Raw genomic sequence first — 17,902 nt, forward strand, 5'->3', positions numbered from 1 at the left:
ATTGTTTTAGTACAAAATGTGAATCCGAAGTCCTAGTAGGCCACTCATATTCTATGCTGAAGATTTTTAGTATAATTTTGCTTAATTCTTTTTCTAAAATACAATCAAAACTTGACTATCAATATTTTAGAGGTCGGGTGTTTAAATTTCGTTACCCCAACTTGTTACAAGTATGAGCAGTAAAGACTGTTTAGGTAGCTGGAATGAGTGGAAGAAAGCAGCAGGTGAAAGATTAGTGGATGAATTAGGGAGAGTGGTCCTTTGGTAGCTGGGAAAAGTTGGACAATAAAATTTTAATTTCTCAATGTTAAAATTGGAGAGTAGTTTTAATGGGATTTTTTTAAAAACTACCACGTTTTATTGTTAAATTAACCACAAATAGTTTACATTTTTAGAAACGTGGTTTTGTAAGCTTGTGGTTTACATTTATGAACGTGTAGTTTACATTTTTGGTCTGTGATTTGCATTTTAGAGCTTTACACTTTGGGTATTGTGGTTTACATTTCAAGGCTTGTAGGTGTTTGATTTACCTTCGTGTGATTTGTAATTTTGGCTTATAATTTATATTTTCGAGCTTGGGGTTTACATTTTGAGGAGTGTAGTTTACATTTTGTAAGGATATAATGGACAATTTGTTAAAAAATAGGTATGAAATTTAACATTTCAAAATACTAGTAGAAATTAAAGGAGCTTTCTAAAACTGGGTATATGGTCTAATCTCCTCGATTTTAATGGATTGGCCAACTAGTCCTTAGAGCACTTTTTAATGGCTTCTCTGAAAACACAGCATATATATATATCAATTTTTTATTTTTTATTTTTATGATGGGTAGTAATTCATAAATATATATTAAAAAAATACCATTGCAATATTTAAAAAAAAATATATGTAAAATAGAAAATAGGATAGATAAGTACTCTTCTTATCTTATATATTTTATATAATCTATTGTGAGGGTTGTTCCTTTATTTATTTATTTATTTTTTTTTGCTTTCCCTATAATATACATCTCTCTCTCTATCTGCCTACCGCCAAACATAGTATAAAGAATCTATAGAAAAATAAATTTGAAATGTTTAATAATGATGTGCAAAGATTCTGAATACATCTCGAGCCGATCTTTTTGGGAATACTAAAGTATAGAGTGTGAATGAGTTGAATGGAATGGTCTGTCACTGACTCCAAAGCCCCCACCAGTTCATGGGACGTGGGTAGCCCCACGTATTAGTTAACGTTGCTATTTGTCATGTGCTTGTTTTGGAATTACCGCATGGGCTTATCTCTAACCGTTCGTCAATCGTCACCGCTACCAATACAAAAATGGCTATTATCCAACTCCTACTTCCCTCAAATCCAGAATCCCATAAAAATAATTTATATTTTTACATTTTTATTTATTTATTTACGAGTATAGACTCGTATATATTATTAAGTCAAGACCCTGTTTGCTCTTCCTGAGTTTGCCACCTGAGCCTCCTGATGCAAACAAGGGGGTTCGCCAAGTGTGTCTAAGAGAATTGAACAGTAAGGTTGGCCATGGACACGAACTGTCCGGTTCATCATGCCAAGTATCAGCTCAACCCCACCACCAGCCACGTTTCAGGTGCGCGTCTCTCATCACTCTTTTTCTTTCTTGCTCTTATTTGTCATCTATAAATAAGCGCCTCCCTTTGAGCCAAGTCTCCTATTCCTATGACTTGTAATCTTAAATCTAATATTATCTCCTTCTGTATGTATACAATATACAATATATCATCATCATCCTCATCGTTATCTTTTTTTATATATATAACTTGATACTATACTCTCAATTGAATTCAAATCTCTCTCTCTCTCTCTCTCTCTCTCTCCTTATATATCTCCTTTTCAACTTAACAATGTTGAAGTCAAGCATTGGTTTTGGAGAGAGAAAACAGGTGAAGAGACCAGCTCAGGCCAGTTCCAGAAAAGGGTGCATGCGAGGCAAGGGTGGACCCGAGAACGCCACTTGTACTTATAAGGGCGTTCGCCAGAGGACTTGGGGGAAATGGGTGGCCGAGATCCGGGAGCCAAACCGCGGTGCCCGTCTCTGGTTGGGAACTTTCGACACGTCCCATGAAGCCGCCATGGCTTACGACGCCGCCGCTCGTAAACTCTACGGATCCGAAGCTAAACTCAATCTCCCGGAAGTACTACTGTCCTCCCCCTCCTCGTCATCTCACAACAAAAATCATATTTGTTCTCAGATGTCTGATCAGAAGGGGTTAACAGCGATCCTGGACCAACCTGAGTTTCTGAATCAGAAAAAAATTGATAGTATATCAGGTACTTCTAGAAATGCTCCTGTCACGGCCGCTGTGGACAGCGTTATTCCGCTGTGTGACGAGCGCTTTACGAACATGGAGAGTGATCAAGTGGAAAGAGTAGATGGGCTGTGGGGGAGTGTGAACCCCAGCTTGCCTGAGTTTGATGATGATGCAATATGGGCGGAGGCTGAGATGTCTCTCGACTTTCCAATCATGGAAAATCAAAGCATTTTCGGCGCCAACATTGCTGATGGAGCTGGCTGGGAAACTCTACGGTCCCCGTGGTGCATGTAAAAAAAAAAGAAAAAAGAAAGCTGCTTTCTCCTGATTGCGCTCCAAATAACTATAATAGGCTTAATTTAGATATAAGCATACGTATTATATTATTAATAATCAATTATGTGTCAGATAATAAGATATATACTTAAATGAATTATAAATATAGGTATAAAGTAGACTACATATAAGAAGTAGGCAGTAGTTAGTAAGTAGTAGTAGCAGTAGCATGGGTCTTTGGGATATTCATTATATGCGCTTATTTGTATGTATATAAATTTCTGTTTCTTTTTTTTTGGTGTGTTCTTCGGGTTTGGGGAGTGAGTACTGTTGTTATGTATAAAATCTCTAGCTGGCAAGCGTTGGTGTGCTCATTTTATGAAACCTATAGTTTTGTTTGGTTGGTAATTGGTATGTGCTCATTTTTCACTCATTCTCTGTTGATTATATGTCCCCCTATGTAGAATAACTTTCTCTTCGCTTGGTTTTGAACACAATGTGACACGATTGAGGGTTTCTTTCTTCTGAATGATCAGTAGAGTAGATATAATTGACAGTCTGGGTCTGGCGTAGTAGCTAGGAAAGCTGTTTTGGATTCTTGTACAGGTTTAGCCGCCTCCTCCTTATCCTTTTCACATTCTCCTCTCCCTATTTAACTTTTTCTTGTATCTTATTGTGACTGCTACTTTCCGAGGAGTTAGCTGATTTGTCGTTATGCATTCTACATTTCCAATACTAGACATGATGTTATTCCACTTAGTTTAGTTAACTGGAACAAACTATTCCAAGGTTTTCACTAAATACTACAAATGAGATAATTATCAACGGTTCGTCCCAATAGCAAACTTTCTAAGATTTGCTAAACAATTTCTATCTTCCATGTTACACCAAGATCAAGGGTCCATGACATGGTTCAGTGAAAAGCTTGTTCCTGGACTAATAATAAATAGTAGGCTCTTTTTATTATTACTATAACGCAGCTATGGATGATTCTTCTGGTGCAGGGTTCCAGTATCTGTTGTGCAGCCATGTGGAATCGGATTCTACAGCATAGCCGTCCTGATTTCGATGCCAACTGTAGAAGGCATGACTCCTGTTCTTTATATCAAATATCCCATGACCAAAGCTAGCTTCACGATAAGCAGAGTAGCTTGGCTGTGGCTCTGTCATCCTGCAGCCCACAGTCACACCCCAAAAAATATTAATAATAATAAAAAAAGAACACTGAAAATGATTGATGAGAAACTTTATTCAGTGTAACAGGCTATTAATAAATTACAAATATCGCAAGGAGAGATAAAGTAATACTGGTAGACATACTCTGTGACCAATCCTTTAAGATTTCCACCATCTCCAATTGTTATGTAAACTGGTGCTGATTGGTCACTTTTGGGTGTGCAAAGCCCATTTACAATTCTATATGCGACATTTGATATGCGTTCCTGGTATTTAAAGATGTGAAACATGATTGTTAACACATATAAAGTATGGTTTGATTTAATTGATACTAAATTTGAATAGAAAGTAAAAGGGCTTACAGATCTTTCATAGGCATGAACATGGCCTGAGAAAACAACATCAACTTTGTAATTCACGAACCATGGTTCAAAAACCACTCTCATGGGTTCCCCCTCCATGAAATGATCCACATAACTATTGTATAGTGGGCAATGAACCAGAACAATAAGCCACGGTGTCTCTGTTCTGTCCACTTTTGGTAGCTCTTCAACAAGCCATTTGTATTGAGGGGTTGATTTACCTACAAATACACACACATACGCATACAGAGAAAAAGGGTCAAAGAAACACAATAAATCCTGGTTTTCTTGAAACTAAAACTTTTTATTTCAATAAATACAACAAAAAGAATCAACAAAGCTCCAAAGTTGTGGGGTTGCTTCATCAATACAACTCCTACGAATTTTTATGTGATCTGCGAGTGGTTTCTTGTTTTTGGAGCTATTTGTCTCTTCAAACATCAGAGAGCTTAAATCGTAGTGATCCTATTAAGCTATCAAACTAAAATAGCAACGACAAGAATAAAACAGACACCCAGACAAGAGGTGGAGAGATATTACCAAATGCTGAATAAGAAGACAACACTATGATGTGTGCTGAAGCTCGTTTGATGGAATACCAAAGAGGGGATGTACTTTGGGACGCTCGGTAAGGTACATGAAAACGGCTCGTATAAGGTTTGAAAGGTTCACTCTCACCCTGCAAGGGAACTATTTAATCAAATTATGCTTAAAGACAAGCGCCAAGTTTTCTTGCACAAATGAAAAGTCAAAATAGACCCTGAGAGAAAATGATCCATACAAGCTCAGGAGCAAATTCAACTTCATGATTCCCGACAGTCCAAATCCAAGGTTGATAAGCAGCATTTCTCTCTACAAACCTTCCCCAAGTGTCCCATCTAGTACCATCATGAAAAGGATAGTCGTTTGCGTAAGAAAGGTCCCCTAGAAACAATACGGTCTGCCCTTTTACAGGGTTTAGTTCATAATGTGTAAGTGTTCTGTTTGAATCGTGAGATTGGCCCATATCTCCTGCAAATGATCAAATAAAGTAAGGTCAAGGCAACTACTCTCTTTTTTCCAATTTTATATTGAAGATCAAACGCTAAAATGAAATCGTACAAATTGAATCAAATATAAGAAGTATGGTTACCAATAAGGCCAAAAGTGTAGGGAACATCCGGGCCAAGACTTGGAGCAGTAATAAACCAAAATTTCCTTGTGGTATTACCAATCCCGACCTCATAGAAATATTTGGTGTCAAACTGCAGTTGGTGAATTGCAAGCACAAAATAATATCATATGGATCTCAAAATAATGACGTGGGATTGGTGTTTAACTACCAGATAGTACTACTCACCTCCAAATTGTCAATGGTGCAGTGATGGAGGTAACCAGAAGTGTAGTTGAAGTAGCTGTAAGTAAGAACAGAGCCCTCAGCACTGTACTTCAGGTGTCTCTTTTCTGACCAGTAAAGTACTGTACTTGAACCAGGTTCATCTGTAGTAACCCAAGAGACAATCACACCCTTCCCAACATGATCTCCTTGTGTAATATGAACCTTGAATTAAAAAATAAAGAACATGAGCACCCACTTGATATTATTCAAACCCTAAAAGTCAAAGATAATCTCAAAAGTCAATGAATAAGAGCAACCAACCAGGGAGGAACAGGGTCATTGATTTGAGATGAGATTGAAAAATTCACCTGTTGGGGAGCATTATAACCGGAGGGTACTCTGAAAACATCACTGTCAGTTGGCATATCTCTCGAGAAATCAATACTTCTAACATAACCACTTGTTATTCCACCATCGCTTAACATTAATCCCCAGAAACAAATAATAATAATCAAAATACTATTACATCCCCACCTCAATTCCATGCTTAGCTTTAACATAGATTATATCTTATCGATCTAGCAGTATCAGTTTTACCAAACATTACAGAGAAGGTGACCCTTTTATATACTCGAATGATTTCTCTATTTATATACATATATTTGTAAAAATGTCTCTTATCATCTCAAAAAGCAGCCAATGGCCATAATGGGTTGTTGTTAGACGGCTTGTTCACTGCAAATACAAAAACAATTAACAAAAGTAGAAATGCTTATTATTAAAATAAGCTTTTTTTAATTGCCATTATGGTCATTATTTATTTATTTATTAGAGAGCGAGGAACTCTCGTGGAGTTTCGGAAACTTGGACAATGATTACTAGACTAGAACGTTCAAGTTAAACGCACGAGTATCCCTCTAAAAATTATCCTCCTTTAAATTTAATTAATATTCTATTATATATATTCAAATTATTCTCCTGCTTTTTGCTTTATACTTTTTTTTTTTTTTCATTTTGTGGGAGTTATAATAAATCGACTATGGAATTTATTTTTATTTAAAAAAAATAGCATCAATACAAGTTTATTGGTAATTTTTATACCAAGTTTCGAACATCATGTGAAGAATAAAGTATTTGATTCAATCCAAAATGAGAGTGGCGTTGTTCATTATTGGGAGAGTATATATGTTGTTTTTAATTGCCTTGGCCAGATGCGCACAGTGTATCTGTTTGTGAACTCTAGGACGAGCTCACTAACTAATTAATTGCCACTGGTCCAATATATTACTATTTAATTAAAGAAAGAAAAAAGGCGTGCAAACAAGTAATCTCAGCTCCAAAAACTCCATAGTCCACGCAAGATATTTGTATTAAGAGTAACATGTGCACCCAAAGATTATGTGTCACTGGTCCCACTTAATAAATGTGATTGGCTTCAATAACGTCACCTGCCGGTTGGTGAACATATTTTTCTTTTCATAAAAAGTTTATATTTTTTGTTTGACATGTGTTTTGTCTCATTAATTGTTTGAATATTGTGTTTTAATAAATTATTTTCTGGATCTTATGTTTTGTAAAATAGTTAAAATAGAACCCTAAACTCAATTTTGATGAAGAAAAAATTGAATATAACAACACCGTTTTTAAGCAGAATGATTTTATTTTTATTCTAAATTGTTAGTTTGGTAAATTATTTGTAATTTTAGTTGAGAAAACATTGACCAAAATTGAGTTTAGAGTTCTATTTTAACCATTTTACAAAACATAAAATCTAAAAAATAATTCGTCAAAACACAAAGTCTAAATAAATAATGAAAAAAAACACAAGTCGAAAAATGTTTAAACCCTAATTTTTATTAAGTATATAAGCAATCACGTGCGATCAAATGGAGTAGAGTGAGTAACGAGTCATGTCATATACATCAATGTATTTAGAGAACATAACGTGTTATCACCACAGAAGTACTCATTAGAGTTGCCCATACTCAACTAAAGTTTCTCTATGTGTCTTATACTCTACCAAAGTTTCTCTATGTGTCTTTGTACCACATAAACTTATTGATCTCTCTGTTGTCTACCATATCACCTCTCATTTGTATTTTATTCTGAAAAGGAAAAATATTAATAGAAATAATGGAAAGCATAGTGTTGTCTAGTGTGAATAATTAAAGTAAAAAGGACAAAAAGGTTTGGCCTTTGTCGACTGCGAACATGGAGTAGCAGAACTTTTGGATACTGCCTAGTATAGTGTCCACTGGCTATATTGCCTAATCCTGCTACCTCGTTTTATTCAATAATCAATATTTAGGTCTAACAAAGTACATTTAATTAAATAAGAAGACTTCTATCAAGAAAACAAATAATGGGGTTATAGTGGGAATATTCTTTTTTCGGTCAATGTAGGTGGAGTGTTGCTATTTGTCATTTTAAAGTGCCCAACATCACACGAGGTGACACCCCACGATTGGTTAGCGATACCTCATAATAATTATATATAGGACTCAATATTGAATTGTACCAATGACGATATACCACCTTTTGGGTACCAGTAGTGCTCCTTAACAATTCTCATATAGGTGTGACTAAAAGGAATTTTGATGAGACCACTAATTCTTCTCTCGCTCATGAAGGTGGTGTTTGGTTCATAGTAATGGACATGAGAATGAAATTGATATTCCTAAACTAAATCCATTCGGTTGTTTGGTTTGCATTTTGAAAAAGGATTCCTTAGTAATTGTCATTCATATATATAATTGAATCATTTTTTAAAAAAAAAACTAAACCATAGGAAAATCTATTCATTTCCATGCTTTCTAACACCTTTTTAAATTATACCTTATTTTCCTTTTTCTTCAAACAATTAAGCACACACAAAATTTAAAATTACATAATATTCAACACTTTTTATATAGTAAAAAAAATGATTAAAGAAAAAATGACAAGGACATGACCCAAAATTATAAAACCAACTTATATATATTAGTTAATTGTTAATGTTAACATAGAATCATATATTTTTTTAATAACCATATACTCTCGAATAATCTGAAAAAGCATATAATAATAATAATAAGATGACATTTTATGTTTTATGAAAAATTTACATTTAATTTATTACATTTTTATAAGTATTAATGATATCTTAATATATTTTGATGTTCAAAGTGTTAATCTGTAATATATTATTTATTTATTTATATGGTAATATACTATTGATTTGATTTAAAAAATATATAATTATGTATATATAAAAAAAGTTAATATACAAGGACAATGATAATTTAATTAAATATATTTTTTTTATAAAAATAAAAGTTATTTGGTCAAAATAATATTAATTTCATTACATTTCATAATATACCAAACACAATATTCTTAATTCCGTCATCGATTCCAATGTATCTACCAAACAAAGTAATGAAAATCTTATTCTATTCTATTCCTACTCTTATTCCATTCCTATTACCATTATCATTACTATTCTAATTTTGTTTTGCAGTCAAACGCTACCTAATCGTGCTAACTAGCTTAAAGTAATTTCTTCCATTTTTAGATTTTTTTTTTCTTTATTTTTATTTTTACTGTGACAACAATAATTTATAATCTTTTTTTTTTTTTTTTTTTTTGAAAGAGAATAATTTATAATCTTTGGTTATACTTTTTTTTTTTTGTGAGAAGGGTAACAATGGATATTAATCATTATGCACAATGTTACAACCATGAGGAAGGCAACCATTAAAGCCATTCCAAATTACCTCATCATCAACCCCTAAAGCCTCATTAGCTAATTGATGAGCCATATTGTTGGCCTGTCTAGGTACATAAGAAATAGTAGTCGAAGGGAACAAAGACAACGACGTTCTAATTAATATCTTGAACTAGATCATTTATATGTGACAAAAATCAGACCAAGAGGAGTTGACTCTATTAACCACAGTAAGTGAATCAGATTCAATTTCGGTAATGAGAAGTTTAATATGATGGCATCATAATATGTTGCAGTGAAGAGCTTGAGCTTCCATTACCAAGGAGTTGAAATTTCCCATTGCAGGAGTCATAAGGCCAGCAACAATAGAACCGCTACTATCTTGAACTACAACACCATAGCCAATTTTGTTGCTGGATTTGTCAATGGCAGCATCCATATTAAGTTTGACTCCTCCAGCTGGTGGCAGCTTCCACGAATCTAAGTCCTGGGGATTTTAGAGGTCGAAGTTTGGCTGATGGATGTGTTTGGTAAGAGCCTCCTTATCTTCTGTTAGATAAGAACCAGCCCAATCTGCAACCTGCATGTGATGAATAACTGGTTTCCTAAATAAAACCGCATTCCTGTTATTTCACATTGTCCAATTGATACATGTCATCAACTCAAACTGGTTAGGAGACAAATAATCATAGGCACATAGAATGTAATTTTTTTATATCTAAGTTCTTGTGCTGAAAAAAGAAATCTCACAAGGGTGAGTGTTTCCAAACCTTTTGAGCCCTGGAACATTGCAGGATGGCATGTGAAACGTCTTATAATCATGAGGGCAAGAGGAACAGGCTGGGGAAGGAATTACTTTCCTCTTATAAAGATTAGAAGTTGTGGGAAGGGAGTGATGGTACAATCTCCCAATGAAGTGTTTAATTTTTGGAGGGATTTTAAGTCTCCAAAGATTGGACCACCATTGATTGATTTGAGCCATATTTGAAGAGGAAGCTAGGGAGATTTCTGAGGAGTAGGTGATAGGTTGATTTGACAGTGAATACTATTGAGGCTGTATGTCCCCAAATAAGGTGATCGGGTTTAGGAGAATGCGGAAGGGGAATGGTGATTATGGTCTGGATAGTTTCAGGGGAAAATGAGGCATTAATTTTATGATTGTGCCAAGAGGGGGAAATAAAATCAGAGACCATAGTTGGTTGGGATTGAGAGTGATAGACATAATTATGATGTCTAGCATTAGGAATTCAATGGTCTTCAAAGGCTTGAACAGAATTTCCATTTCCAATTTTCCAAATCAAGCCCCGTCGAAGCAAGTCTCTTCCCCAAAGTAAGCTTTGTGAAGAGAAAGAAGGTGAATGGCCTTTGTTAGCTTGAAGAAAATCAGTGGTTGAAAAATATTTGGCTTTTAACAGTTTGTGTATCATTGAGTGTGGGTTATTGAGAATTCACCAGGCTTGTTTGACAAGCAAGGCATGGTTAAAGGATATTAATGAAAGAAATCCCAAACCTCCAAAGAACTTAGAAGAACACAGTTAGGACCACTTTTTCTAGTGAATCTTTTGTTTGTTTCCCATCGATCCGCACCAAAATTTAGACACAAGGGACTCAATTTTATGACAGAGGCTAGCAGGAGGTCTAACACAAGACATAGCATAGGAAGGTATTGCTTGGATAACCGATTTTAAAATAACCTCTTTACCTGCTCTAGAGAAGGTTTTTTTATTCCAGGTGTTAAGAGTTAAGTTGACTCTGTCTAGAATGAAACTAAAAACTTCACGTTTAGAATGACCTACACATTGGGGAAGGCTAAGGTATTTGGTAATGAAAGGCTTGTTGTTTACCCAAAAATGACTCCAGATGACGTGGCAAGAATTTCTTACACGTGAATGACATGTGGCAGTTCTGAGTAAAGGGATCCTGTTTGATCATCGACCAGATAATTATTGATTCGTCAAGTCTCACGTTTAGGTGCGACCAGTCTGGTCGCATACTTTCATTTACTTCCTTTGGGATACACAATCTTGTAATAATTACATTTATTATGTTTCCTTTTATTACCTTGATACGCTGATCTTAATTATTATTAAAGCCCATTGGCCCATTTAACCCCCATGAGCCTATAAATAAGAAGAAGAGGGCTTAAGGAAGAGACTTTTGAATATTTGATTTTAGTATTCATAGAAGAGAGCATAGTGTGATTATCCACCAAAATTTTAATCCTCCCAAGGCTTGTGAAACTCAAGAACCCTAGTTCTTTGATCACAATATTGGGATTCAATATCAATAAGAACACTAAGTGGACGTAGGTCATTACCATCTTATTGGGGCCGAACCACTATAAATCGCTTGTGTCATTTTCTTTCCATTTGATTCTCTTCTTGATTTCCTTTTCGTTCTTTGTCGTTTATTTGACTCCGTGTCGATGGCCAAATCAAGGGTCAAAATTTTGGTGCTTTCATTGAGAGATTAATCAAAAAACTTCAAGAAGATCAAATGGCGAAGACATCCAAGAGAGCTGGGCAGACTTCTGGCATTGCATCCACTCAGCCTCCTCCTCTAAATGTGGCTGAAAATGAGCCGCACTTGAATTTTGAGGAGGAAGAAATGGATTCTGAAACACTGAGGACAACACTGAGTGTGTTGTAAGACGAGTTGGCCAATCAAGAGAATGCGGCGGAGACCTTGGCGCTACAACAGAGGGAGATCAAGCGTCAGCGTCAGGAACTGAATGAGCAGCAAGCAGACATGAACCGTCAGCAGAGAGATGCCACAGCCACTTTAGAAGCAGTCATTCAGTTGGCTCGGGGACAAGCTGCGCCGAATTCTCAACCGGATCAGCCACCAAATGTACCATGGCAACAGGCCCCAAATCTGAGTCCTCCGCTTCAGCCAGCAAGCCCTCAAAGGCTGGAGCAACTGCTTGTTGCTCAGCAGGATATCCCAGTTCAGGATCCTGAGCCGCAGCCACCTTCTCAAGCTGGTCGAGGCAATCCCCAGCGCCAGAGGCAGAATAGGGCCGGGCAGCCTCCTCGAAGCCCTAGACGCCCAGTGGTCGATGAGCCAAATCCACCGAGCAGGGGGCAACGTCCTTCTGCTAACAGAAGGTACAACGAGTCAGGCTCTGCGGTCAGGGGCCCCCCACGACATAATAATGCACGGGGACCCACCGACCAACGCAGGCCTCCCCTTGACGCTCAGGAGATGCCAGCTAGAGGAGGAAACTGTGTGACCAGCCGGTCGCGCTATAGTCGGTCGCAGTTTAGGGACGACCATGACTATAATGAGGCTGATTCCGGCAGAAGGAATGCTGGTCGAGGGCATGAGGAAAGAGGTGGAGATAGGAACCCCCCACCGAGAGAAAATAGGCCTACGAGCTAGAACGCTGGGGGGCAGCCTAGACAACATAACGTCTTTGATCGACTGGGCACTAGCGAGCAAAGGCACAGAGATGATGACCAGAGGGACGTGCTCAACGACAGGCGCGAGAGGCACGATGAGTACGCTCCTTCGGCACCAGTCGCCCCAGTGATCCCCGACGCTATACAGGCCCAAATTGATGCTCTAAATCAGGCGGTACAGTAGCTGGTGGGGAGCCGGAAATCCTACATTGAGTACGATCGGAGGAGAGGCACTCCGTTTGTACAGAGGATTATTGTAGCAGAAACTCCCAGCAAGTTCAAGATGCCAGTATTGCCAAACTTCGATGGGTACGGGGACCCAGTATCTCATGTAAACAAGTTTGAGATATAGATGGACATCCAGAAGGTGTCGGACGATGCCCGCTGCAGGATCTTCCCCGCCACCCTATCTGACACTGCTTCTTTAAATTCCCTCCTGCTAGTATAATATCATGGGAAATGTTCGTGAAGGAATTTTACAGACAATTCTACGCTGGTCGTGTACACCCCACTAAGGCCAACCAGCTGGTTGAGATACGCCAGAAGGAGGGAGAGCCCTTAAAGGAATACGTCTAGCGTTTTATGCGAGCAACTGCTGGAGCTAAAATAGTGGGCGACAAGGGAAAAATGATGTCCCTAACTACTGGGGTAAGGCGTCATTCTCCCCTCTGGAACAACCTGAGAAAGAATGGGGTTTCTTGATCGAGCTGATCGATACATCAAGCTGGAGGATGCGATTGCCAGCGAGGGGAAATCGCCTGCGAAAGACAAGGGACCAAAGGAAGATCCCGTCAAAGCCGCCAACGGGTCGAATAAACCCAATGGCAACGACAAAGGCAACGAGAACGGGAATGGTAAAAATGGTGGAAAAAGGGCGAACAATGAGCCATCAACGTCCGAAAATAAGCGCCCCAAAGGCAATAGGTACGAGCGGAGATTCACCAACTATACGACCCTTGTCGAGAGCAGGGCGGAGGTCTACCAGGCGACAAACTCCAATGTCCCTTATAAGCGACCAACACCTATAAGGAAGGATATCTCCAAGAAAGATACAACAAAATTCTGTCGTTTTCATAATGACTATGGTCATGACACCAATGAGTGTAACCAGCTGAAGGACGAGATTGAGTTCTTTATCAGACAGGGACACCTAAGGAGGTACGTACGAGTTGCAGGAGGGTCTCAGCGAGAGGCTCAAGGAGGCAACGAGCAGGCACCTGCACGCCAACGCTCACCACCTTTACAACCACCTCATGTGGCAGGTGTGTTACTCACCATCTGTGGCGGCCCACACCTTCCAGGAGATAGAGGGAAAGCAAGGGAGTGGTATGCTCGGACCTTACGCCACGACCAGGACATCGAGATGATGAGTGTGAAGGATCGAGCATCTAAAAAAGCTCGAACAGAGGAGGAGTTGATAACCTTCTCTGAAGACGATGCTTAGCACATACGATTCCCATATTCGGATCTGCTGGTTGTTGACGTCCAAATTGCCAACATGATGGTTAAGAGGGTGTTGGTTGACACAGAGAGCTCAGTCAACATCTTGTATAAGTCTTCACTGGAGAGGATGAAGTTGTCCGTCAAGGATTTGGAGCCGTGCAACCAAACCATATATGGTTTTTCTGGCGAAGGGCTCATGCCAACAGGGTCGATTAGGCACCCAGTTACAGTAGGAACTGCACCCGCGAATAGGACATTACTCACTACTTTCATAGTATTTAATTGTCCTTCTACGTACAATGTTGTAATTGGAAGACCTATTCTAGTCGACCTACGCGCTGTTACCTCGGTTTGGCATTGTAATGCCCCAAATTTCCTAATAAGGTTTAGGACCTTGATTAGGAGGCCGAAAGGGCCATAATTGATTTATTATTCTATTTAATGATAATATGCATGTTTAGGCGTATTAAATATGCATGTGAACCCATTTCTGATTAATTGGGTGATTTTCATATTTTGGCCATTTCGGGCATACTTGGCATATATGTGATATGTGTGTGGTGCTTCATTATTATTTGGTTATGCTAGGGTTACTCAGCACGAGACTATCCTAGGAGGTAAGCTAGTGGGAAAGTCACAACGAGATTTATTCTTGACTTGGAGTGAGTCAAGGGGTATTTAGCACATTACCGGGTTATTGGGTAATGGGAATAAGTATTTGATGATAAATTGGGAGTTAGTAAGATCAGGGGGAAATTCTGGAGGTTTTGACTATTTTTCCCCCGGGGATGTTTTCGGGACCCCGAGCGTTAGGATTTGTTTGAGGCTACTTAAGCTTGAAGTAATCTGTTAAGAAATAAAAAGAACGTTCAGTAAGTTCTCTCTCCCTCAAAGTTCCATTTTTGTCTCCCGATTGCATTTTCGAAGGAAACTAGAGTTCTAGGACTCGAATTCAAGCAAGGATCGAGGCATGGCGATCCTAGGGAAGATTAGAAGCTTATTAGCCGGAGGATTTAGTTGGGAAACAACTCAATTGGAGGTAATTCAAGTTTTAAGTTTTAAGTTTTTAAGCTTGAATTGGATTTTGTATTGTGATGAGTTTTTGATTGAATTGAAGCTTGGGTTTTGATGGTTTTGGATGATGGGGATGTTTGTGAACTTTGATTTTTGAGTTTGGAGATGTTTGGATAGGTTTTTGGAAGGTTTTAAAATGGAAAAATGGCTGGTTCGTGGTTGGGTCGCGGCCGTATTCTTGGGCGCCGCAACCCAGGCTCGATGAAGAAGGTGAAGGTTGCTGATGGGCTGTTAGGACCGCGACGTAAGGTGGAGCGTCATGGCGCTAGGCTCAGGCAGAGAAGGGTTATGCCTCTGTTTGGAGGCAGGCCGCGATGCTTGGGAGGTAGGGCCGCGATGCTTGAGGCCATTTGTGGCCAAAATGATGTTTTGATCATGGGAACTCAAACCTTAGGCCTCAGGATCGTTCCTACAACCTGGTTTACTGGGATTCGATGTCCCGGAGGCTAGGTCTTGGTTCCAGGATTGGTTTTAGAACTTGAACTCATTGGATCACCGTTTATGGTTGTGACTAGGTTATCGCTAGGGGCTTGGAATCAGGATCGTGCTTGTGGCTTGTTTATTGGTAACCTGTGCTTGGACCAAAGGCAAGAAAATTGCACCCAGTATGTGATGCACGAGAAACATGTGATTAGGGCATGCCATGAATGTTGAATATGAGATTGATCAGAGCTTGAGTCTCTGTGTTTGTGCATGATCATAATTATGCTAGCAACTGTTAAGTAAGCATGCTGAATGCCCTACATTTGGATATTTGACATATGATATATGCCTGGTAGCATTGCTTACTTGTGCGTGGCACTGACTAACTAGTCAGAATTGGCAATGGTGTCAATATTAACTGTGAAGCTGTGACCTACTTGTCAAGTTCAGCAGTAGTACTGAGCACTGGTCACCTGGTATTGACTAAAAAGTCAAGAACGAACTTAGTGTGTTTAATGCAAGCTGATAAAGATTAGATCTAATTGGCATCTGCATTGAATGACTCCAATGAGCATTAATGCCGGACCGACCTCAAGTTCGATGAAAACTAAAAGTGCTTGTCTAGCCAAAGGCTAGTCACTTAGAGCCAAGGCCAGAGAGCCCCAGTGACTGTTTAGTCACATGGCTATGGGTGTTGAGCCTGAGTGACTTACCTAGCAGTCACTCATTTGATTGGAGCAAGGGCTAGAAGGTCCAAGTGACTGTTTAGTCACATGGCTATGGGTGCTGAGCCCAGGTGACTATTTTGTTACACGACTGTGGGTGCCGAGCCCCGTAGTGACTTGTTCGTTAGTCACTCATCTGATTAGAGCCATTGCCAGAAATCCCAGGTGACGGTTTCGTCACACGGCTATGGGTGCTGAGCCCCGTGGTGACTTACTTGTCAGTCACTCATTATGGTTAATGGAACCACCAGTGTTAAATCACTCATCTGATTAGGATTGATTTGATAGTCATACAATTAGGAGGGCAGGATTTCTTATCCTAGATTTCCCAGCATTATCTGAATTTATTTGCATGCTTGAATAGAACTATATTTCCTAGGCATTCCAGATTTGACTTGATGACATGATATGACTGTTCATGAGCATATTGAGTTTTCTTGTTGGACTTCGGCTCACGGGTGCTATGTGGTGCAGGTAAAGGAAAAAGAAAGCTGGACCATCCTTGAGTTGGAGAGCTTAGGTGATGATGTGTACATATGCGGCTGCTTGACCGCCACGGCCGAGGGTTGAAAGAGGAACTAGGGTTAAACCCTGTTTTGCCGCTTAGATCGGCTGGTTGTAAATATTTTCTTGTAATAGACCTTTAAATTATATTTTTGCGATCCTAATGTATACAGTAAACGTTTTAGTTAAACGTTATATCTTAACCAAAAAATTTAATCCTAAACCGCTAATCATACTTAGTTACATGATTATGGCCAAATGACTCGGTTAGCGAGTTTAGCACTGTTCAAATTGCACACCGTAACGGTCCCTGGAGTTTAGGGTGTTGCAACTTGGTATCAGAGCGAGCCAAGGTTTATGGTTCCTGAAGACAAGTTGGGCATGTACACTCATCACTGAAGATAGCTTCACTCAGGGAATGGTAACTATTTCTGTAGTTATGTGCTTAACTGCTTAAATAGAATGTAAATGCTTTACCTGGACATTGTATTAGGGAGCATGAGATTCTGATAGAGCCTGGCTCTTGGTTATATGATTACATGCTCCGTGAATATATAAATATATATATATATATATGAATGTGATCATATGATTACTTGCTCCATGAACATATATAATTGTGATATTTGCATGCTGGAGTTGGAGGCATGGTGCGAATGTTGGAAGAGTAGGGATTATGATTGATGTATGAATGCCATGGGCATGTTTATAGCACTGCAGTGATTTGTGAATGTGGTATGGTAAGATTTCTCCCGTGGGGAAAGCTCTTGATATGCTCATTATGATTAATGGGTCAAGTTATTGACTGTAGATTCAATCAGCATGTTTATATCCAAGGCAGATAATGAGGCATGGTGGTGGCTATACAGAGGCTGGGAGTTTCAGCCAGGGGTTGAGTTCTTCATCTGCCCCTCAGAGTTTCCAGCAAATGCTTACAGATGTGCAATTAAGATTGCAGAGACAGGAGGAAGAGATCAGGTGTTTGAAGCAACAACAGAACCTGTTGGGGAGCACCTCTTCCTTTGTTGTGCCAGGAGTGGCACCAGCTTTGGCTCAGCCTAGGGTTGAGAGCAGATGGGAATTTCTCTATGGAAGATTCTAGGAGTATTACCCTCCAGTCTTTGAGGGAGGCCTAGATCCATTCAGAGCTGAGCAATGGATGTGCATGATCAGTTTCATTCTTGACAATATGGGGCTGGTAGGTCACG

At 38.9% G+C, this 17,902-nt stretch overlaps 2 protein-coding genes across 2 annotated transcripts; one reads left to right on the top strand and one right to left on the bottom strand.

The window, feature by feature from the left end:
* Positions 1–815: 815 nt before the first annotated feature.
* LOC133805132 (dehydration-responsive element-binding protein 2D-like) lies at positions 816–2,946 on the top strand. The gene is made up of 2 exons (XM_062243231.1): positions 816–1,604; positions 1,888–2,946. The coding sequence occupies exons 1-2, from the start codon at positions 1,563–1,565 to the stop codon at positions 2,578–2,580; spliced, it is 735 nt and encodes a 244-aa protein (XP_062099215.1). The 5' UTR covers positions 816–1,562; the 3' UTR covers positions 2,581–2,946.
* A 363-nt stretch (positions 2,947–3,309) lies between these two features.
* LOC133805131 (purple acid phosphatase 2-like) lies at positions 3,310–6,133 on the bottom strand. Its single transcript, XM_062243230.1, has 8 exons — positions 5,787–6,133; positions 5,440–5,640; positions 5,233–5,344; positions 4,882–5,111; positions 4,641–4,779; positions 4,101–4,321; positions 3,883–4,004; positions 3,310–3,733 (listed from the first exon to the last, which is right to left on the bottom strand). Exons 1-8 carry the CDS (start codon positions 5,976–5,978, stop codon positions 3,532–3,534), a joined length of 1,419 nt encoding a protein of 472 aa, XP_062099214.1. The 5' UTR covers positions 5,979–6,133; the 3' UTR covers positions 3,310–3,531.
* Between the last annotated feature and the right edge of the window lie 11,769 nt (positions 6,134–17,902).

The sequence above is a fragment of the Humulus lupulus genome, chromosome X (genome assembly GCF_963169125.1).
Source record: "Humulus lupulus chromosome X, drHumLupu1.1, whole genome shotgun sequence".
Taxonomy (NCBI): domain Eukaryota; kingdom Viridiplantae; phylum Streptophyta; class Magnoliopsida; order Rosales; family Cannabaceae; genus Humulus; species Humulus lupulus.